The 23540-nt window shown below is 42.9% G+C and overlaps 1 protein-coding gene across 1 annotated transcript; it reads left to right on the forward strand.

Moving 5' to 3' along the window:
- The first annotated feature begins 10233 nt into the window (after positions 1–10233).
- On the forward strand, positions 10234–23530 carry LOC118364530 (uncharacterized). Its single transcript, XM_035746144.2, has 8 exons — positions 10234–10349; positions 11103–11148; positions 11230–11428; positions 11595–11677; positions 12168–12405; positions 13463–13644; positions 20114–20380; positions 20624–23530. The coding sequence occupies exons 2-8, from the start codon at positions 11119–11121 to the stop codon at positions 22412–22414; spliced, it is 2790 nt and encodes a 929-aa protein (XP_035602037.1). The 5' UTR covers positions 10234–10349; positions 11103–11118; the 3' UTR covers positions 22415–23530.
- Positions 23531–23540: the final 10 nt, after the last annotated feature.

A 23540-nucleotide genomic window follows, 5' to 3' on the forward strand; every position in this document is an offset into this window, starting at 1 on the left:
CTCGCCATCACGGTTGACAACTCCATTGTGTCCTCCTCCCAGAGCGCTAAGAACCTTGGCGTGATCCTGGACAACACCCTGACGTTCTCAACTAACATCAAGGCGGTGTCCCGTTCCTGTAGGTTCATGCTCTACAACATCCGCAGAGTACGACCCTGCCTCACACAGGAAGCGGCGCAGGTCCTAATCCAGGCACTTGTCATCTCCCGTCTTGATTACTGCAACTCGCTGTTGGCTGGGCTCCCTGCCTGTGCCATTAAACCCCTACAACTCATCCAGAACGCCGCAGCCCGTCTGGTGTTCAACCTTCCCAAGTTCTCTCACGTCACCCCGCAAAACTGTTCGCTGCTCTGGCCCCCCAATGGTGGAACAAACTCCCTCACGACGCCAGGACAGCGGAGTCAATCACCACCTTCCGGAGACACCTGAAACCCTACCTCTTCAAGGAATACCTAGGATAGGGTAAGTAAGGGTAAGTAATCCTTCTCACCCCCCTTCTCACCCCCTTCTCCCCCCAAAAAAAAGATTTAGATGCAAGTGGCTGTTCCACTGGATGTCATAAGGTGTATGCACCAATTTGTAAGTCGCTCTGGATAAGAGCGTCTGCTAAATGACTTAAATGTAAATGTAAATGTAATCTTGCTTATGCCGTTCTATACCATCACTCATTCATATATTTTTTTATGTACATATTCTTATTCATTCCTCTACACTTGTGTGTATAAGGTAATTGTTGTGAAATTGTTAGGTTAGATTACTCGTTGGATATTACTGCATTGTCGGAACTAGAAGCACAAGCATTTCGCTACACTCGCATTAACATCTGCTAACCATGTGTATGTGACAAACACAATTTGATTTGATTTGGTCTCTTGGTGGACCCACTCTCCTCAAGTAGAGCCCACCAGCCACTATACTTTAATTGAATTCACAAGGTATTACAAACTGATCAAAGGATTTAAGTGGCGGTCATTCTCCAATGTATTTCCAATGACATAATTCACAGAATTTTTGATACATTAGGAGAGGAGTTGGAGCTTAAATGCCCTAAAAAGGCACAGCAGCTCAAAGTACAAAGAAGTACTTTGTTTCATGTTTTTTTGTTTTTGTTTTGTGTGTTCTCTGTTTGATGTCTGGCCAGTATACATGTTCACATGTTCTATATTGGTAAAGTATACAATAACTATTCATTCATACTATGTCCACCGCCCTTATATGACATGTCTGCTAAAATGTGTTATCTGATTCTTCAATGATAAATGGAACAGACAAGGTTAACTTTGATTCTATACAAGTAAAGACCAACAAAAGTCAACTCATTCCATGGAATGTGCACAGGCTCCATGATGGCAAAAAAAGCACAAAGTTCTTGAATATTTAAAGAGATTGTCAGCAGATGTGGTTTTGCTACAAGAGTTACATTTAAAAATAAGGAGAAATGTAAGATTTAATGAGGAGCTGTGTTGTGGAGGCCTATGCTGCTTCCTACCATTAGGAAATAAGAATACACCTTTTCCCCTTACATCCCAGCACACGGACCAAGAAGGCTGTTTTCTAATGTTGAATTGTACCTTACATAGTGAATAATACACATTGATTTAATTGTACATCCCACGGGGCAAATCTGGTGTTGTTAGATGGAATTCAAGCTATATTCGATCGAATCCAGACAGAAGCTATTATTTTATATGGAAACCTAAATCACTCATTTGTCCACTTAAACCAACATAGCAATAAAAAAGGCAAATTCAAGGAGCCTCCAAAGAGGCTAAAATAGCTTCAAATAATTTACAGGATCAAAATCAAATCAAATCAAATTTATTTATATAGCCCTTCGTACATCAGCTGATATCTCAAAGTGCTGTACAGAAACCCAGCCTAAAACCCCAAACAGCAAGCAATGCAGGTGTAGAAGCAGGACAGGACACCTGGAGATTGTTATTCACAACTACAAAACTACTCCTTTTATCTGATAGTAAGAAAAGCTATTCAAGAATTGAGTAACCAAAAAATCCAAAAAAATGCCCACAACTACCCACAAACATTGTTGGAAAACAGGCTACCTAAGTATGGTTCTCAATCAGAGACAATGATCGACAGCTGCCTCTGATTGGGAACCATACCAGGCCAAACACAGAAATACAAAACCTAGAACAAAAACATAGAATGCCCACCCCGACTCACACCCTGACCAAACTAAAACAGAGTCATAAAAAATAAACTAAGGTCAGGACGTGACAGGTATTTTCTGTTAAACCTTATTAATGCTTGTCTACTAAAATATTATTATTTAAGCCTAGGCATTGGGCTTGAGATTGTTAAAGGAACTAACTCATATAAGATAGAAAAGTGTGTGTGCATTAATAAGAGGGCCGTTCTAACTGTTCTGTGTGTGTAGCATGATCCCATGAAATCTGGGCACTCAGCCAAGAGCTGACAGAAACTAACTAGTTCCTCTTAGCTTAACTGGAGAGAGGGCAAATTGTTATATTCTGCACATCAGTGATAGAGTTATTGTTCTGTTTGGAGCCTGTTTCTGGGCGAAAGATTCATGTTTTGTGTGTATGTGACCAGTACGACCATACATTATCTGGGCCAACAGGCGCTTGCTTGCCCAACTTGGGGGAACCGTTGAGCTACTGTTAGAATAAGTATATCTGGAGTGACTTCCTGTCATTCAGGTCCCTATTGTCCTCACTCAGTTTCAACAGACTGAAGCAACCTTTTCACCCAGTTGTCTCCCCTCACACACACATACACATACATAGGGTCATGTGTTTTGTAGATTCTTGCATGTGGTAGCTTGACTACATAAATTAGTACAGGAGGCTCTCACTCCATTTTATCTGTGTGAGTGGTGCGACCAGCCTCCTTATTATAATGTATTTTTAATAAAAGTAATACCTTGATTGATTATTGACTTGGCCTCTCCTCATTATTAGTTAAAGGTAGAATTTTCACCACATTCTATCAAATTGTTATTTCAGTTATATTTAAAACCAGAAAAATCTGAAGAGCACTGCAGACTACAAACCCATACGTTTAATAAATTGCAACAATAAAATAAATACAAAGTTTACAAGCAACAGAATGGCAAAAGTCTTACCAGATAATACTTATTAATTAAACAGGGTTTATTAAAAATATACATTTACAAACAAATCCAATAACACATTTCAGTACAATACACTGAAAAACAAGATATAGATGTATCAATAATGGTTGATGATGCCGAAAAGGCTTTCGACCGTCTTGAACGGCCTTTTTTATTCAAAACCCTGGAAGCCTTCAACTTTCCAGCTGAGATAATACATTTAATAAAAAATATATAATAAATATCCTGAAGCAAAAATATACATGTACACAAATACAACATTATCTGACGAAATTGCTTTAGAAAGGGGCACAAGACAGGGATGTCCTCTCTCCCCCTTTCTGTTATCTTTGGCAATTGAACCGCTTGCAGAAAGAATGAGACAGGACTCATAAAATAACAACTCATGCAATCCTTTGTGGACCACAAAAAATATCAAATACTTAAGATGCTTAATAAATGACAACAAACAACAAGTATATAAAGATAACACTATCCCATTACTCAACCATATCAAAGCAGATTCATTTAAATGGAACAATCTTCCCATGAATCTTACAGATAGAACAAACCTCTTCAGAATGGCATTGCTCCCAAAGTTGTAATATTTATTTTCGGTAATACCAATTACCCCACCGAAGACATTCTTTAAAAAAAGTATACTCGGCAATAACAGACTTTATGTGGGCAAATAAAATCTCCCTAAGTCTGACTTGCAATTGTATCACTCTGCCACCCAAGGCTTTTAATTGAGACATATTGATAAATGCACTAAAGAAGAACAATGAGTAAAAAAGGGTTATGGGAAAGGGAAAGGGGGATACCTAGTCAGTTGTACAACTGAATGCATTCAACTGAAATGTGTCTTCCACATTTAACCCAACCCCTCTGAATCAGATATTGAAGATTTGCATACTCACCCCCAGAATCTTTTCACGTGTCTATTTTCAAATGATAAAGATAAGAACATTAATAACTTCAAAGTTAAGAACACTCTAACAATATAAAATAACATGTAACGAACTATACAATAATAAATATCACTCCTTAAAATCACAGCCCTATGGAACAATCATTGGATAGCTTTTCATAATCCACCAATAAAATGGTCCACATGGAAAACTAAAGGCATAGAAACCGTAAATACAAATACATTTATTTCCATGACAGAATTAAGTAGTGTCACGACTTCCGCCTCATTCGGGTCCTCTCCTTGTTCGGGTGGCACTCGGCGGTCGCGTCGCCGGTGTTCTAGCCATCATCGATCCACTTTTCATTTTCCATGTGTTTTGTCTTTTTTTTCTCACACCTGGTTTCAATTCCCTCAATAATTTGTTGTGCATTTAACCCTCTGTTCCCCCCATGTCTTTGTGTGGGATTGTTTATTGTAAGTGCTTGTGCACGTGTTGCTTGGTGCGCGACTGGTTTTTTGTACCCAACTTATCTTGTTATCTTTATACCGTGGGTTTTGCTATTAAACTACTATGGCTTTTACCAAGTTCTGCTCACCTGTGTCTGACTTCCCTGCCACTGATTATGTACCCCTTACAAGAAGCCATTTTGGACTGACCAATGTAGATATTTTCGAATACGTACAACTTAAAAGTTTATTATCACGGAATGTCCATTTGTACATCAGAACAATCTTGAGGGTATCCTATTTGAGTCAAACAAATATATTCATATGGTAGGTAAGATATAGAAAATATTGCAGATAGCCTATCCAACTGACAACCTCTTAGAAAATATAAACTATTGTAACCAAGACCTAAAAAGAACCAATATTGGCACACGACTGTTGCAACATAACTAATGAAATTACGACAATTTACGCTGAATCCAGAAATAAATAATGTACAGAATGTATTATTCAAGAGGCAACATTCACAAATGATACAGCACAACGACAGTCGTGTCTTAAGTGTAAAACTAACAATGCCTCAATAATTCATGCCTTCTGGGGAATGGAGAAATCCCAAAATTAGGGTCAGGGTTAGAAAGCTAGCTGTCAGAAGTATTACAATATAAATGTAGGCCTACTTTTAATCCGTCTGTCTGCATATTTCAAGACATGCCAAATGAGTGGAGCAGTGAGATAGCCGATGGGTTGGACGATATTCTTCTCGTCAATTGTCTTGAAAAAACATATACTTAACTGGAAATCAACCAATCCTTCATCGTTAAGACAATGGAAAAATCATATACGTCATTATCTGAATATTGAAAGAATGTAGACGACGGAGAGGAACAAAATGGTGCTATTCAAGGATATGTGGCAGAGAGTAGTGCAGGCACTGGAGATAGGTGGGACCAGGTGGGTCTGGGCAGGAGTGATGTAGTTGAAGTTTGTGTGCTTCTGTATGTTGTCTTTTGTTGCCTCTGTGTATGTTTTGTATTGTTTGAAGAAAATAAAATTAAGATAAGACACCTGCCAATATGAATCTTTAGTGTACAGTTCCTCTTTTCATTTGAGCTCATAAAGACCATTGGTCTTATGACTCTATTTATCCCATAAAAGCACACAAATCAATCATTTCTGTGTTAATGCATTTACACCACTTTTTATAGTCATGCTACATGGACTTTATTTCATCTTCATTACTTTTAAGGAAGAAGCTATTATGTGGCCTGTGGATATGCTTGAGGTTACCCATGTGCTGCAACAAGGACATCTTCCATGCTTTTGGGGGGGATAAAATCACATTTTATTTGTCACAGGTGGAATTCTAGGCAGAGTTGCAAAGAAAAAGTCATATCTCAGACTGGCCAATAAAAAGAAAAGATTAAGATTGACAAAAGAACCCAGACACTGGACCGAGGAAGAGAGTCGCCTCTTCACTGTTGAAGTTGAGACTGGTGTTATGCGGGTACTATTTATCTATTCTCAAACTAGACACTCTAATGTACCTTTGCTCAGTTGTGCACCGGGGCCTCTCACTCCTCTTTCTATTCTGGTTAGGGCCAGTTTGCGCTGTTCTGTGAAGGGAGTAGTAGACAGCGTTGTACAAGATCTTAAGTTTCTTGGTAATTTCTTGCATGGAACAGCCTTCATTTCTCAGAACAAGAATAGACTGACAAGTTTCAAAAAAAGTTATTTGTTTCTGACCATTTTGAGCCTGTAATCGAACCCACAAATGCTGATGCTACAGATACTTAACTTGACCAAAGAAGGGCAGTTTTATTGCTTCTTTAATCAGAACAACAGTTTTCAGCTGTGCTAACATGATTGCGAAAGGGTTTTCTAATGATCAATTAGACTTTTAAAATTATAAACTTGGATTAGCTAACACAACATGTCATTGGAACACAGGAGTGATGGTTGCTGATAACGGGCCTCTGTATGCCTATGTAGATAACCTATAAAACATTTCTAAGTGACCCCAAACTTTTGAACAGTACCGTAGATAGAGTTATTAAAGTGACTATACATAGATAATAACAGAGTTGCAGCAGTGTAAAATAGGATCTGGGTGGCCCTTTGATTAGCGTTCAGGAGTCTTATGGCTTGGGGGTAGAAGCTGTTAAGAAGCATCTTGGATCTCGACTTGGTGCTCCGGTACTGCTTGCCGTGTGGTAGCGAAGAGAACAGTCTATGACTAGGGTGGCTGGACTCCTTAACAATGTTTAGGGCCTTCCTCTGGTATAGAGGTCCTGGATGGCAGAAAGTTTGGCCCCAGTCGATGAGAATGGGGGTGTGCTCGGTCCTCCTTTTCCTGTAGTCCACAATCATCTCCTTTGTCTGATCACATTGAGGGATAGGTTGTTGTTCTTGCACCACACTGTCAGGTCTCTGACCTCCTCCCTATTGGCTGTCTCGTTTTTGTCGGTGATCAGGCCACTACCACTGTTGTGTCATCGGCAAACTTAATGATGGCATTGGAGTCGTGCCTGGCCGTGCAGTCATGAGTGAACAGGGAGTACAAGAGAGGACTGAGCACGCACCCCTGGGGAGCCCCCGTTTTGAGGATCAGCGTGGCGGATGTGTTGTTACCTACCCTTACAACTTGGGGGCGGCCCCTTCAGCAAGTACAGGATCCAGTTGCAGAGGGAGGTGTATAGTCCCAGGGTCCTTAGCTTAGTGATGAGCTTTGAGGGCACTATGGTGTTGAACGGTGAGCTGTAGTCAATGAATAGCATTCTCACATAGGTGTTCCTTTTGTCCATGTGTGAAAGGGCAGTGTGGAGTGCAATAGAGATTGCATCATCTGTGGATCTGTTGGGGCGGTATGCAAATTGGAGTGGGTCTAGGGTTTCTGGGATAATGGTGTCCATGTGAGCCATGACCAGCCTTTCAAAGCACTTCATGGCTACAGACGCGAGTGCTACGGGTCGGTAGTCATTTAGGCAGGTTACCTTAGTGTTCTTGGGCACAGGGGGGACTATGGTGGTCTGCTTGAAACAAGTTGGTATTACAGACTCAGACAGGGAGAGGTTGAAAATGTCAGTGAAGACACTTGCCAGTTGGTCAATGCATGCTTGGAGTACACATCCTGGTAATCCGTCTGGCCCTGCGGCCTTGTGAATGTTGGCATGTTTCAGTGTTACTTGCCTCAACCCGAGCATAGAAGTAATTTAGCTCATCTGGTAGGCTCGTGTCACTGGTCAGCTCTTAGCTGTGCTTCCCTTTGTAGTCTGTAATAGTTTGCAAGTCCTGCCACGTCCGACGAGCGTCAGAGCTGGTGTAGTACGATTCCTTCCAAGTCCTGTATTGACGCTTTGCCTGTTTGATGGTTCAATGGAGGGCATAGCGGGATTCCGTATAAGCTTCCAGTTTAGTGTCCCGCTCCTAGAAAGCGACAGCTCTACCCTTTAGCTCAGTGATGTTGCCTGTAATCCATGGCTTCTGGTTGGGGTATGTACGTACAGTCACTGTGGGGACGACGCCATCAATGCACTTATTGATGAAGCCAGTGACTGATGTGGTGTACTCCTCAATTCCATCAGAAGAATCCCAGAACATATTCCAGTCTGTGTTAGCAAAACAGTCCTGTAGCTTAGCATCTGCTTCATCTGATCACTTTTTTATAGACCGAGTCACTGGTGCTTCCTGCTTTCCTGCTTGTAAGTAGGAGTCAGGAGGATAGAATTATGGTCAGATTTGACATGGAGTCATCTGTGAAATTCAGCATGGCTTCTGGGAACTTTCACTATACAGAAGTCCATTCATGTCAAGTGCATTCCACTCCTTGGAAACTGAAATTATCTCAATTTCAGATTTGGCTTGAAATTAGAGAAAGTGTATTATGTGAATAACCTCTACCTTAAGCTAGTATCTTTCCCTCTAAACTAAGAATCAGCCTTCAACTGTGATAGAAGGATTGTTTTATTAGAAATAAAACATGAAAATGTTCTTGAATGTGGGAATGAAGTTGAATAAAGATGTCTCCTTTGTTTAGAGCTGGGAAAATGGAAGTAATAGTGTAGAAAATAAAAAACGTTTTACCACAGTTGGCCTTTGTTCAGGTCAAGTAGTTAGGCCTCATCAAATCCAATTTTATTTGTCACATCCCCCGAATTCTACCTTACCCCTGAAATGGAAACTTACGAACGAGCCCTTAATAACCGACAATGCAGAGTATTTAAAAAGTAAAACTTGTTAAATAAACTAAAGGAAAATTAGTAACACAATAAAAATAACAATAACAAGGCTAAGTACATATATATATATATATATATATATATATATATATATATATGTGTGTGTGTGTCCAGTGAGTGTACATTGATCCTGTGCAAGAGGACAAAATCCTGCCTCATTGCAAGAAATAATAATAGATACGAATAAAACAAGGGTGTCAATGCAAATAGTACATAGGTACCCTTTTGATGAACTGTTCAGCAGTCTTATGGCTAGGAGCTGTTAATGTCAGTGAAACTCTGCTTAACGATATCTGTGGCATTTCATTTTAATTAGCTTAACAATGTATCTTCTGTTCAATTTTGGAAATGCCCAGATGAGTTAACTTGAAAGTTTCTTGGGTTGTTTTTCCCATATAATCACACGTCACTTCTAAACTGGTTCACATAATTGAGTCATTAGAGCTGACGAACTTGAATAGCCTCCTCAAGTGGGGCTCCGTGTCCATTGATGGTGCTGTTTTTGATTTAACTAGTCAGTTAAGTCAGTTAACAAATTCTTATTTACAATAGCAGCCTACACCGGCCAAACCCAGACAACGCTGGGCCAATTGTGCACTGCCCTATGCAACTCCCAATCACAGCCAGTTGGAATCGAACCAGGGTTTCTGTAGTGACGCCTCAAGCACTGAGATGGAGCGCCTTAGACCACTACATCACTCAGGAACCCATGTTATGTTAGCCTACCAACCAGGACCCCTAAGTAATGGAGTTAAGTGGCAAAGCTATAGTTGGCCATGTTTATCTAGACCCTAATCAATGTATTAGTCTACCTAGACGACTAATGGGGTTGTAGTAAGCTTTCAGATACTTTTAACATCTTTTCAAAAGTTGTAACATCATCTACTATGTCAGGGTCAATCCCTCTTAAGACCGTGAGCAACTTCATCTCTGAATAATTTCAGTAGTCACAGAAAGTTGACTCAATCTTGTGCCTGTAGGCCTATTCATGTTTTCTGATTGAATCGGTGTATGGTGTTTCCAATGATGCTTTGGAAATCAAATCACTTATGCATGTTTCATTTATTTATTCAGTGACTGTTGCAAGGGATAGGACATTAAAAGCCCCTACTTCAACATTAAGGTCTAGTACAGTTTTTGAAGGGCTAAGTAGTAGACCTAGGCTTTAATTTAGACTTGGAATACCTGATATTCAAATGCTGACCCTTCTACCTCCGGAGGGTGTTTTCAGCTGTTATCGTGACTGTTGTAGACATTCCACCACAGAAGAAGAGAAATAACAAGCGTGCACTTTACAAACAGTACAAGGCCATAAACAAGCATCAACAAAAAAATACATAGAGAGGCTGCTTTTAATAATATGCATGAAATATCAATGCAGAAGCAAGGTATCCGTCAATTTGCTATGCTCCTCTAATTGATGAGTGCAAAAATGTGATTCGCAGTTCGATCACATGCGTGTCCTTTCCAAATTGAAAAGATGTCATAACCCGTGCACTTCAGCAGCTATACTTATTTAGTGCTGAACGGCTCTGGAAGCTCAGGAGTTGATAGGCTGAATTGAAAGTTGTGCGAGCCAAAGCTGCATAAACACTTGGAGAAGAGTTTGTTAAATTTCATATTATATTTCAAATCTTTAAAACTACAATTATCTGAGGTAAGAATGTTATTCCATTGTTTTTATCAGCCTTCAAGAAATGTTTCCTTATTTTCCTAGGCAAGGCTACCTAGTTGGTCAATCTTACGGCAGATGGAGTCATTAGCCTGGGCTACAACAAGGTGTTAGTGGTAGCCTATGTTGGCATATAGTTTTTATATATATCATTGACAGTAATTCTATCCAAAGCTCTGCTTACTTGATCTGATTCGAAGCATGTATTTCTCTTGTCTTTCAGTATTTTCCTTTACATTTGATAGTGTGAGCAGAATTGATTTCTGTGTTTATGTTTCTGGTCAATACAACTAGGCTGTGGCTTAATATTTGATCATACTAAAACCTGGATGTAAGGATGGATGACCTCTGGTTTATGTAAATATTTATTGAGTTCCTTACTGTTACTTAAATTAATTACAGAATTGTTTGAAATGGTTTCTTCATTGCAGCACTGCTGAACAGTTCACTCCCTTTCATGACTCCCATTGTTCACTGTCATCCTCCTTGGGTATGGTCAGCGCCCATTGAAGGGATAACTAGATTTCCATGCTCGGAGCATAGAACAACTGATATCATTGTGGCACCCTAGCAGCTGACATTAGATTCTAGACATTAGACATTAGACGTTAGATTCAAGATAAGGAAGTAATTATGAAACAGATGTGGGGTATTCTGCTTTGCCCCCTGTGTCCCTATGAGGTGTTTGCCTGACAGTCACTAAGGTAATTCACTCTTTCTACATATTCTGTTTTACAGGATTGGTGAAAAGGACATGTCGTACACAAATAATCAATACATTGAGGTGAGCTGGAAAATATATAAAAACAATAACCAGGGGTTAAACGTTTGATTCCAAGGGAGTAAATTGTCCTTCTATCCCCAGGCCAACGTCGTGCAACGTGTGGCTAGTCTGCCGCTCTTCGACTCCGCCCTGAAAACTGTTGTTTCAGTTTACATGGACGTAAAAGGCCGTTACCCGCTCCTGGGTGTGGTGGGGGGCGTGGCTGAGATTGGGGTGCGTAATGCGTCCCAGGCTGCCATTCTCCGTGCCACCCCTCTCCTACTTAGTCTGGAGCCCCAGAGTGAGTCCACTGAATACTGAAAACTCTACTGATTGATTATACCCTATTGCCTTATAACTCTCATCTGCCATCAAATATAAAATGTCAAATGTGAATAACTTTAACATGGATGCCACTGCTACCACAAAATAACTCTAACTTTTGGTTTCCATCCCTCACATTGCAGTTGAGGTCGTCAATAACTATGCTTGTATGGGCTTGGACCAGCTGGAAAAGAACTTTCCCGTCCTGCACCAGTCTACAGAGGAGGTGGGTCTCTTCTCTCTCTGTTTCTGTTCTGCCTGGCCCACTGGGTGATGATGCAGTGTGTGAGGCTGACTGACTGGTCTGTTATCGGAGACACATTCTGATTGTTCCAGCATTAACTGACCTTTCACACCACTTTATAGTCTATTAGATGCATTACCAGAGTTTCAATAGTTGACATTGACATTAAGTTTAATGGCGTTAGACTATGTGGAAGGTTACTGCTATTGACCATTAGTCATGTTGGATGGATTCCATTTATAACATCCTACTATTGCTCTGACTGATAATTTTTTTCCCTTTTTCTAAATTCCAAACTGCCTCTCTCCCTTTCTTTCTACCTTATCATCTACAACTATTCTACCACTCCCACCTCCCCCTTTTACTTCACGCTCCATCTTTCACTTCTTTCATTATCTCCCTTTAACACCCTGCTACTTCTTTATCACCCTATTCCCTACAACCCTCTCCTCCACACCCATCCTCCCCACAGGTATTGGGTCACCTGAAGGATGCCTTCTTTCTGACCCTGGATGACGTGCAACTGCGTGTGAATGATGAGCTGGACGGGATACAGGGGCGCTGGGACAAGCTGACCGATGCCACCTGGTACTACCTCCTGGCTCTGCAGGAGTCACAGCTGGGTCAGATGGCCACCTCGGGCCTGGACGACATCCTCACACGCTCAGAGGAGGCCATGGCCAAGTACATGCCCCTGACGGCTACACTGCGTGAGTTTTGGTGGAGGGTAGTGGAGGGGCTAGTGCACTTTACACAGTCTTTGTCGAATGGTGGATTGGGAGGCTGTCTTTCCGCTGAAGTGTATTCATGAATGCTTTATGAGGTCTTTGGTCTAAAATCAGGTAACAGTATACAGTGTACTCCACAATCTGCATGGTCATCCTATTGCTGCTTTCTGAGCTTTACCACAGGGGTTGTTAATGCTCTTCAAGTGTTTGATAATGTCCCTACTAATTTGTTTTGAGGCTGTTCTAATACACAATGACATCCATAATAACAGATTTGAGAATAAAAACGATTCTTCAAATGTTTTTTTTGTGTTGTTTTGTAAATATTTTAATCATAGGAAAAATTATAATAAATAACTAATTAAAATAGAGCATAATTGATATCCTGCTGTCTGTAAAGGAGATCAAATCAACATGAAATTAGATCAAATCAACCAGATTGATGTGATGCACTGTTGTCTTGGTAACATTGCAGTACATTATCAAGTCATAGTGACTCATATCCTCACTTGAAATATAAAGTGTGCTTGTAAATTCTATTTCCTTTCATTGTTCATCAACATGTAAACAATCAAGCATGTTTTTAGATGATGGTGTGTAATTGTAGAGTGCATAGACTGCGTTGATCAGACAGTGTGTCACACTGATGACGCTCTGTGTGTGGGGAAGAGGTGTTTGGAAGGGGTGAAAGGAGTTGTGATGCCTGTGTGGAAGAAATTACACATAGCCTACTGTGCAAATACAACCAACTACTAGTAACCCACTGGGCACAGACGTCAATTCAACGTCTACTCCACATTGGTTCAACGTCATTTCATTGAAATGACGTGGAAACAACGTTGATTCAACCAGTGTGTTCCCAGTGGGAAGTATATGTCCCTAACACCTCGCTCTGTCAATATGGCTGTGTCCAGTCTTCTTCGAATATTGGACGCTACAGTTACGAGGGCAGGTTTTGGCAACAAAGACACATCTACATCTTTCTGTTGAGTTGACCACACTATATTTGTCTTTTGATTTGCCTCTGTGTGTTCCCCAGGCCTAGAGTGGGAGAGGAGGACACAGCAGTATGAGGATGAAGATGGGGAGGATGAGCCTGGGTTATGGACGCGGTTCCGAGGCCTTCTGCTCTATCTGAGCCTGCAGCTGTACCACCGCCTGCTGAAGCTCAGAAACAGGCTGGAGCAGGCCATGGGGATGCTACAGGATGCTACCGAAAGGGTGAGAATCACCTAGAACCCTCTCTATGGCTGTGCCTGTAGCCTCAACTACAGCCCTCTTGCTTTACACGTATCACGTCCTAGCCCAGGTCAATCTGCTCTCTCCTCTTCGTCCTTTCTCACACTATGACTCTCATTCATCTGAACCACCCATCCTTTCCCACCCTCCGTGTCTCACTCCCCTGTTTTTTTTACACCTTTCTCTTCCTTCTCGTTTTCCTCCACACACCAATCTGTTCCTCATTGCTGTCAGACCTCGCATCCATCATGATAAACTACACCGCCTCCTCTTTACTCAATCAGGGTACAGCACAAAATCGAACAAGGTATTATTAAAGACATTTATATGTACAGTTAAAATAGTCTAACATTCAGACAATATAATAATTTACACTAAAAGTAAAACATAATGATAATAACAATGTAATGATAAAATCACAACAGAATAACTTTAAATGGATGAATAAAACATAGCATTTTCAGGCACCTCAGCTGCTCTTTGTTGACCTCCTCTGTAATCTCTGTTAAATCAATCATTTAACCTTTATTTAACTAGGCAAGTCAGTTAAGAACAAATTCTTATTTAGAATGACAGCCTACTGGGAAACAGTGGGTTAACTGCCTTGTTCATGGGCAGAAAGACAGATTTGACCTTGTCAGCTCAGAGAGTCAATCCAGCAACCTTTCAGGTACTGGCCCAGCGCTCTAACCACTAAGCTACCTCCCGTCCTGAGAATGGTCCCTGTGGGATTTGGCCTATGTGAGCTTTAGAGCCTACCACTGCCCCTGCAGCACACACTCAGACAGACAAACACACAGAGCGATGAGGAGATATGAGGGCTGGGGGGCAAGACTTTGATGGACCAATAAGACACAGACAGTAAACATACACAGCTCTCTGAATGCAAGAGTTGTGGAAACTAACAAAAAACACTATGGTGGCATGTTTAGAAATTCGTTCATTGTGAGGCTTACTGTTGATATGAAGCTCAAGCTGGGTTTAGGTCAGTTGAAATTGGGGGATATTTTCAATAACAGGGTCACTATATGGGTCACCTCAAGGAGGCTTTTAGGAAAGAGGATGAACATTGAGAAGAATAACTACTAGAATTTCAATGGATTGTTTTGTAATACATACATTTTTAGGTTTATGGTTCAGTGACCTAAAATTGGGTGTATAGCGAAGCTGTCAAAGTAGTTACTGAATAAAAACATATAAAAATGAACAGTAACACTAGGAAATGTTTAATGCATTTTTGTAGAGATATTATATGTTTTTCCTTACAGCTATAGGGTTTCCAGCAGCCTCTTTGCTTGAACCTCTTGCTGTGATGGAACGACCTGAGTCCCCATTTTTCCCAGGGGTAATTGGTGATAAATGACCCTAACTGCTGCTGCAGGCTGCTGGCTTGAGAGAGAGGAGAATAGGCTGGTGCTGAAAGCCCACCAATGAGGGTCGACAAACACCCTCATTAATGCTCCTGCACACTCTCCCATAGAGACTGAGGCACTGGGACAGAATCGAGTGTGTGAGACAGCGATTGCGTGTGTGTGTGTGTGTGTGTGTGTGTGTGTGTGTGTGTGTGTGTGTGTGTGTGTGTGTGTGTGTGTGTGTGTGTGTGTGTGTGTGTGTGTGTGTGTGTGTGTGTGTGTGTGTGTGTGTGTGTGTGTGTGTGTGTGTGTGTGTGTGTGTGTGTGTGGTGTCCTCAGATGTCCTACATTGATGAAATTTGGCAGCAGGTGCTGCATTGTTACGTTTGCCCTGAGTCTGTCCCCAGGCTACTTTGGGCCAGTGTCCTGTCTCCTCACCAGAATCCTTGGTTTGGTTTCACACAGCAGGAACACAAGGGTATAGTCTGTTACTTAGCTGACCCAAATACCTCTCCCACCACTTGTTGTCTTCCCCACCAAAACTGTGGTACTTTTGGCCTAGTTCTAGAGACTTGGTCAAATGTGTTTGCCTATCTGGAGCTGTTGATCCGCACTACAAGCTCACATGTAAAAGCCTGGAGTGTGATTTGATCTGCTTCTAGTTCCACGTTACTGCTGCGGTAAACAAGTTACGCTGCCAGGCATCACAAGTGATGTGATATGTCAGATCTTATAATGCAGAAGAGAACAGATTTAAAAAGAATGACGCATTTCATCAACGGTCATATTCAAAGTGTCCTCCAGGTCAGATGACATCCTCTTGGCAGTGGACGGACATTGGTTGCTTTTTATGGCTAATTGACTAGTTTTACAGTGACTGTCAGTTTGTCATGTTTGTTTTTTCAACTTCACAAATAGTGGCGAGAAATCGCTTTAAAGGGTCCTTCAACAATTTCCCCAAAGATGAAATTCATATACAGTTGGAAGTCAGAAATGTACATACACTTGGTTGGAGTCATTAAAACTTGTTTTTCAACCACTCCACAAATTTCTTGTTAACAAACTACAGTTTTGGCAAGTCGATTAGGACATCTACTTTGTGCATGACACAAGTCATTTTTCCAACAATTGATTACAGGAAGATTATTTCACTTATAACGCATAGTATCACAATTTCAGTGTTCAGAAGTTTACATACACTCAGTTGACTGTGCCTTTAAACAGAAAATGATGTCACGGCTTTAGAATCTTCTGATAGGCTAATTGACATAATTTGAGTCAATTGGAGGTGTACCTGTGGATGCATTTCAAGGCCTACCTTCAAACTCAGTGCCTCTTTGCTTGACATCATGGGAAAATCAAAAGATATCAGTAAAGACCTCAAAAAAAAAATCTGGTTCATCCTTGGGAGCAATTTCCAAACGCCTGAAGGTACCACGTTCATCTGTACAAACAATAGTATGCAAGTATCAACACTGTGGGACTATGCAGCCATCATACCGTTCAGGAAGGAGACGCGTTCTGTCTCCTAGAGATGAACGTACTTTGGTGTGAAAAGTGTAAATCAATCCCAGAACAACAGCAAAGGACCTTGTGAAGATCCTGGAGGAAACAGGTACAAAAGTATCTATATCCACAGTAAAACGAGTCCTATATCGATATAACCTGAAAGGCCGCTCAGCATGGAAAAAGCCACTGCTCCAGAATCGCCATAAAAAAAGCCAGTGTCAAGTCCTGACCTTAGTTCCTTTTTTTATGTCTCTGTTTTAGTTTGGTCAGTGCATGAGTTGGGGTGGGCATTCTATGTTTTGTAGTCTAGGTTTTGTATTTCTATGTGTTTGGCCTGGTATGGTTCCCAATCAGAGGCAGCTGGCAATCGTTGTCTCTGATTGAGAACCATACTTAGGTAGCCTGTTCCCACCTGTGTTTGTGGGTCGTTGTTTTCTGTCTTTGTGTGTCTGCACCAGACAGAACTGTTTTGTTTGTTCAGCTTTGTTGTTTTTTTTGTTCTAGTGTTCAGTTTCTTTATTAAATCTACCATGAACACATATGCTGCACATTGGTCCTCTCCTTCCAACAGCCGTTACAGCCAGACTACGGTTTGCAACTGCACATGGGGACAAAGATGGTACTTTTTGGAGAAATGTCCTCTGGTCTGATGAAACAAAAATACAACTGTTTGGCCATAATGACCATCGTTATGTTTGGAGGAAAAAGGGGGAGGCTTGCAAGCCGAAGAACATCATCCCAACCGTGAAGCACGGGGTGGCAGCATCATGTTGTGGGGGTCTTTGCTGCAGGAGGGACTGGTGCACTTCACAAAATAGATGACATCACGAGGAAAGAAAATTATGTGGATATATTGAAGCAACATCTCAAGATGTCAGTCAGGAAGTTAAAGCTTGGTTGCAAATGGGTCTTTCAAATGGACAATGACCCCAAGCATACTTCCAAAGTTGTGGCAAAATGGCTTAAGGACAACAAAGTCAAGGTATTGGAGTGGCCATCATAAAGCCCTGACCTCAATCCTATAGAACATTTGTGGGCAGAACTGAAAAAGTGTGTGCAAGCAAGGAGGCCTACAAACCTGAATCAGTTTTTATTTGATTTATTTCACCTTTATTTAACCAGGTAGGCAAGTTGAGAAAAAGTTCTCATTTACAATTGCGACCTGGCCAAGATAAAGCAAAGCAGTTCGACAGATACAACGACACAGAGTTACACATGGAGTAAAACAAACATACAGTCAATAATACAGTATAAACAAGTCTATATACGATGTGAGCAAATGAGGTGAGAAGGGAGGTAAAGGCAAAAAAGGCCATGGTGGCAAAGTAAATACAATATAGCAAGTAAAACACTGGAATGGTAGTTTTGCAATGGAAGAATGTGCAAAGTAGAAATAAAAATAATGGGGTGCCAAGGAGCAAAATAAATAAATAAATAAATAAAATACAGTTGGGAAAGAGGTAGTTGTTTGGGCTAAATTATTTACATTTACATTTACATTTAAGTCATTTAGCAGACGCTCTTATCCAGAGCGACTTACAAATTGGTGCATACACCTTATGACATCCAGTGGAACAGCCACTTGCATCTAAATCTTTATAGGTGGGCTATGTACAGGTGCAGTAATCTGTGAGCTGCTCTGACAGTTGGTGCTTAAAGCTAGTGAGGGAGATAAGTGTTTCCAGTTTCAGAGATTTTTGTAGTTCGTTCCAGTCATTGGCAGCAGAGAACTGGAAGGAGAGGAGGCCAAAGAAAGAATTGGTTTTGGGGGTGACTAGAGAGATATACCTGCTGGAGCGTGTGCTACAGGTGGGAGATGCTATGGTGACCAGCGAGCTGAGATAAGGGGGGACTTTACCAAGCAGGGTCTTGTAGATGACATGGAGCCAGTGGGTTTGGCGACGAGTATGAAGCGAGGACCAGCCAACGAGGGCATACAGGTCGCAATGGTGGGTAGTATATGGGGCTTTGGTGACAAAACGGATTGCACTGTGATAGACTGCATCCAATTGTTTGAGTAGGGTATTGGAGGCTATTTTGTAAATGACATCGCCAAAGTCGAGGATTGGTAGAATGGTCAGTTTTACAAGGGTATGTTTGGCAGCATTAGTGAAGGATGCTTTGATGCGAAATAGGAAGCCAATTCTAGATTTAACTTTGGATTGGAGATGTTTGATATGGGTCTGGAAGGAGAGTTTACAGTCTAACCAGACACCTAAGTATTTGTAGTTGTCCACGTATTCTAAGTCAGAGCCGTCCAGAGTAGTGATGTTGGACAGGCGGGTAGGTGCAGGTAGCGATCGGTTGAAGAGCATGCATTTAGTTTTACTTGTATTTAAGAGCAATTGGAGGCCACGGAAGGAGAGTTGTATGGCATTGAAGCTTGCCTGGAGGGTTGTTAACACAGTGTCCAAAGAAGGGCCAGAAGTATAAAGAATGGTGTCGTCTGCGTAGAGGTGGATCAGAGACTCACCAGCAGCAAGAGCGACCTCATTGATGTATACAGAGAAGAGAGTCGGTCCAAGAATTGAACCCTGTGGCACCCCCATAGAGACTGCCAGAGGTCCGGACAGCAGACCCTCCGATTTGACACACTGAACTCTATCAGAGAAGTAGTTGGTGAACCAGGCGAGGCAATCATTTGAGAAACCAAGGCTGTCGAGTCTGCCGATGAGGATGTGGTGATTGACGGAGTCGAAAGCCTTGGCCAGATCAATGAATACGGCTGCACAGTAATGTTTCTTATCGATGGCGGTTAAGATATCGTTTAGGACCTTGAGCGTGGCTGAAGTGCACCCATGACCAGCTCTGAAACCAGATTGCATAGCAGAGAAGGTATGGTGAGATTCGAAATGGTCGGTAATCTGTTTGTTGACTTGGCTTTCGAAGACCTTAGAAAGGCATGGTAGGATAGATATAGGTCTGTAGCAGTTTGGATCAAGGGTGTCCCCCCCTTTGAAGAGGGGGATGACCACAGCTGCTTTCCAATCTTCGGGAATCTCAGACGACACGAAAGAGAGGTTGAACAGGCTAGTAATAGGGGTGGCAACAATTTCGGCAGATAATTTTAGAAAGAAAGGGTCCAGATTGTCTAGCCCGGCTGATTTGTAGGGGTCCAGATTTTGCAGCTCTTTCAGAACATCAGCTGAACGGACTTGGGAGAAGGAGAAATGGGGAAGGCTTGGGCGAGTTGCTGTTGGGGGTGCAGTGCTGTTGACCGGGGATACACCTGCTCTGTGAGGAGGAATGGGCCAAAATCACCCATCCAACTTATTGTGGGAAGGTTGTGGAAGGCTACCCAAAACGTTTGACCCAAGTTAAACAATTTAAAGGCAATGCTACCAAACTTCTGATCCACAGGGAATATCACATGAATGAAATAGATAATTTTCTCTACTATTATTATTCTTTAAAAAAAGTGGTGTTCCTAACTGACCTTAAACAGGGAATCTTTACTAGGATGTCAGGAATTGTGAAAAACTGAGTTTAAATGTATTTGGCTGAGGTGTATGTAAACTTCTGACTTCAACTGTAACTGCCATTATAAGTCTGTCAGTCTTCAGCTAAGTGCCTTATCATTGTATCATCAGATCGGCCTGAGCAGGTTGCTGGAGGTGGTCGGCTCTGTGCTCCAGAGACTGCAGCTGCTCTACATATACCAGGTGTTGCGTCTAGGGGTCGTGAGGAGGCTGGCCCTGGACCAGCTGAAGGCCCAGGTACGGGTCCTGGCTGAACTGGGGCCCGTCAAGCAGCTGTTGGGACTGCCTGCTCAGGTGCAGCTTGTGGTGGCTGACCTGCAGGAGCTGGGCAAGATCCTACTACAGCTGCTGGTCAACAGCACCCCTCTCTACAACATGGTGAGCATTCTAGATTATAGTTGCACCCTTCCTTACTAGGTTACTTAACCTTCCTCTTTGTATCATCTCCCCTCGTCTAATCTCTCCTTTATTTGCCCTTATATGTCGCTCTGTATGTATATTCCCCACAGTCTTAATCCCCTGTGTACCCCCACCTTTTATCTCGGTCGCTTTCTCTCTCTGTCTCTCTCTCTGTCTCTCTGTCTGTCTCTCTTTCTCTCTCTATCTCTGTCTCTGTCTCAGCTCCAGCAGCCAAGTGATCAGGATGTGGAGGACTTCCTCAACCACCAGGAATCCATGTCCTCTGACACCACTCGCCGCAGTTCTGCCAATAGCCTCTTTCTCAAGGCCATGGACGGCCGCCCACACAAACGCACAAGCTCGTATGCCCGCTCCCAAAGGGGCTCAACCAGTGCCCCCAGTCCAGCCCCAGCCAAATCGCCCAACAGCAGCCATGGCAGCCAGAAGCAGGATGACCAGACTCTATCTCTGGAGCTCAAGGACCTGGATCTCCCTTTAACCATCGCTGTGTGTCATCGCTCTTCAGTAAGCAGGGGCTCATCCAGCAATATCAATCCCCCAGGCTCCAGCCCAGTCCCCGACCCAGCCCCGGCTAACCCAGCCAACGGCGATGACCAGCCTCTCTCTCGCCAGGGCAGCCAGAAGCCTGTCGACCAGCCTCTCTCTCGCCGGGGCAGCCAGAAGCCAGATGACCAGCCTCTCTCTCGCCGGGGCAGCCAGATGCCAGAGGATCAGCCTCTCTCTCTGGAGCTAGACCCCCTGGAGCTCCCTTCTACAAGCACCGTGCTTCGCCCCTCCTCGGCTGCCGAAGTCCTCCTTGGCTCCATCCTCCAGTACCTGAGCTCTGAGCCACCCTCGGACGAGACCATTATACCCAAGGTGGAGACCACTGAGGACCTGAGCCCTGAGAAAGTCTCAGATGAGGCCATGGCACTCGAGGTGGAGAGCACTGAGTACTACTCAGATGCAAGAGATGTGAGCCCATCTAGACGCGACAGCCTATCTGCCCACTCCCACAGAAGCTCATCAAGTGCTGGTAACCTGGATGACCAGCCTATCTCTCGCCGGGGCAGCCAGAAGCCAGATGATCAACCTCTCTCTCGCCGGGGCAGCCAGAAGCCAGACGACCAGCCTCTTTTTCTGGAGCTGGACCCCCTAGAGCTTCCTTCTACAAGCACCGTGAGTCACCCCTCCTTGGCTGCCGAGGTCCTTCTAGGTTCCATCCTCCAGTACATTAGCTCTGAGCCACTCTCAGACGAGCCTGTTGTACCCGAGGTGGAGACCACCAAGAACCACACAGAAGCCAGAGACGAGAGCCCACCCAGATGCAAAAGCCTGTCTGTTCGCTCCCGCAGAAGCTCATCAAGTGCTGGCAACCCATCAAACGTCCGCCAGGGCAGCCAGATGCGGAATGAAGAGCCTCTCTCTGTGGAGTTCAACATCCTGGAGGTCTCTTCTACCAGTGCTTTGCGCCGCCGATCCTTGGCTGCCGAGGTCCTCCTTGGACCCATCCTCCAGTACCTGAGCTCTGAACCATCCTCAGACGAGACCGTTATACCTGAGGTGGAGACCGCAGAGAAGAATGCACACGCAAAAGATGAGAGCCCACTCAGACACCAGAGCATGTCTCCCCGCTCCCGCAGGAGCTCGTCCAGTGCTGTTGTGCCCGAGGTGGAGACTACTGAGTACTACTTTGACGAAGGAAACGGCAGCCCACTCAGACGCAAGAGCCTGTCAATCCGCTCCTGCAGGAGCTCATCCAGTGGAGGCAACGCCCCAGCCCCCGGGCTAACCCCGGACAACCCACACAATGACCGCCAGGACAGCCAGATGCAGGACAGCCTGGAGGAGATGGACACCCTGGCCTTCCCTTCTACCAGCACCGTACGTCGCCGCTCCTGGGCTGTCGAGGTCCTCCTAGACCCCATCCTGCAGTACCTCAACCCTGGGCACTCAGAAAAGGCCGATATAGAAGAGGTCGAAATACCCGTTGTGGAGGCGACAGAGCACTAAGAAGTCACCAGTGTCCTAGAAATGGCCTCCCTTTGCAGGCCCAGGTGTAAGACTTATTAGTTGATTTTAGTTTGTGGGTACACATAAGGGGGCCATAGTTCAGCAGACATAATCTGTGATCGGTCCATTGGAATCCAAAATGTGTCAATGTATGTCACTGAAAGATTCAGGCGTTCTTCTTCATGTACAGACGCCAACCCACATTTGTTTTGGTTTCCTAACTGAGCATCATGTGACATTATACACCTTGCACCCCATTATATATTAGACCTAACTATTCTTCAATTATGTGCTAACCTGATGTCGCATTCTGTTTTCTGTTACACTAAGTAGCCGTGAGAAACATAGCTTGTCATGATTAAAGGTAGAATATGGATTGGCCTAAATATGGATGATGGAATGATGTTGAATGTGTTGATTGAGGAATGAGCATCAAATAGACAGTAGAAAATGTGTATGTCTTCATTACAATGTCATAACATTTAATATTTCATAACATATAATACATGACACATTTAGATTGTCCTACAGTACGCATCAACATAATATTGGTTGTATTCAAGAAATAAATAACATTTGTATTGCTGCGGTGAAACGTATTGAGGTTATGAAGAGTGAAATAAAGTGCCATTTCCCCATCTACAGTACAGTACTCAGATCATTCATGTACTTTCCCAGAATAACCCATTCATGTTTCATGCATTGCATAAAGGTGAACATTACAACATATAACTTTCCCCAAATATTTATTACACAGAAATTAAATAGTTTTATCCACATTAGAGAGAAAATAGTAGACGGCACGTGTCAAACTATTGATTTATGACCATATGTCCGGATGACGTGTGCATGCCCATATTTGGGTATCCGGTCAGGACATCCTGGCGGGAAGTTTGCTGTTTTGCATTGCTGATTATACACACATCTAGCCTTCAACATTTTACAAACTGAATGTACATTGTCACTGAACAGAAACTCCCTAACAATTGGCAATGGGTAGGACTGCCATCAGATCAACTGTATTGTCAGATGTCAGCTACTCCAGATTCCTGCTCATGCTTCACATTGAATACATATTGAGTGAAGGATGGAAGTGCACATGATTTCTCATACAGTTTATCAACAG

The sequence above is a fragment of the Oncorhynchus keta genome, chromosome 31, assembly GCF_023373465.1.
Source record: "Oncorhynchus keta strain PuntledgeMale-10-30-2019 chromosome 31, Oket_V2, whole genome shotgun sequence".
NCBI classification, from domain to species: domain Eukaryota; kingdom Metazoa; phylum Chordata; class Actinopteri; order Salmoniformes; family Salmonidae; genus Oncorhynchus; species Oncorhynchus keta.

Coding starts and splice junctions, on each gene's coding strand:
- LOC118364530 (XM_035746144.2), top strand. CDS start 11,119: ATGTCGTACACAAATAATCAATACATTGAG. Junction 12,406..13,462: donor GCCCCTGACGGCTACACTGC/GTGAGTTTTGGT, acceptor TGTGTTCCCCAG/GCCTAGAGTGGGAGAGGAGG. Junction 20,381..20,623: donor GCACCCCTCTCTACAACATG/GTGAGCATTCTA, acceptor TCTCTGTCTCAG/CTCCAGCAGCCAAGTGATCA.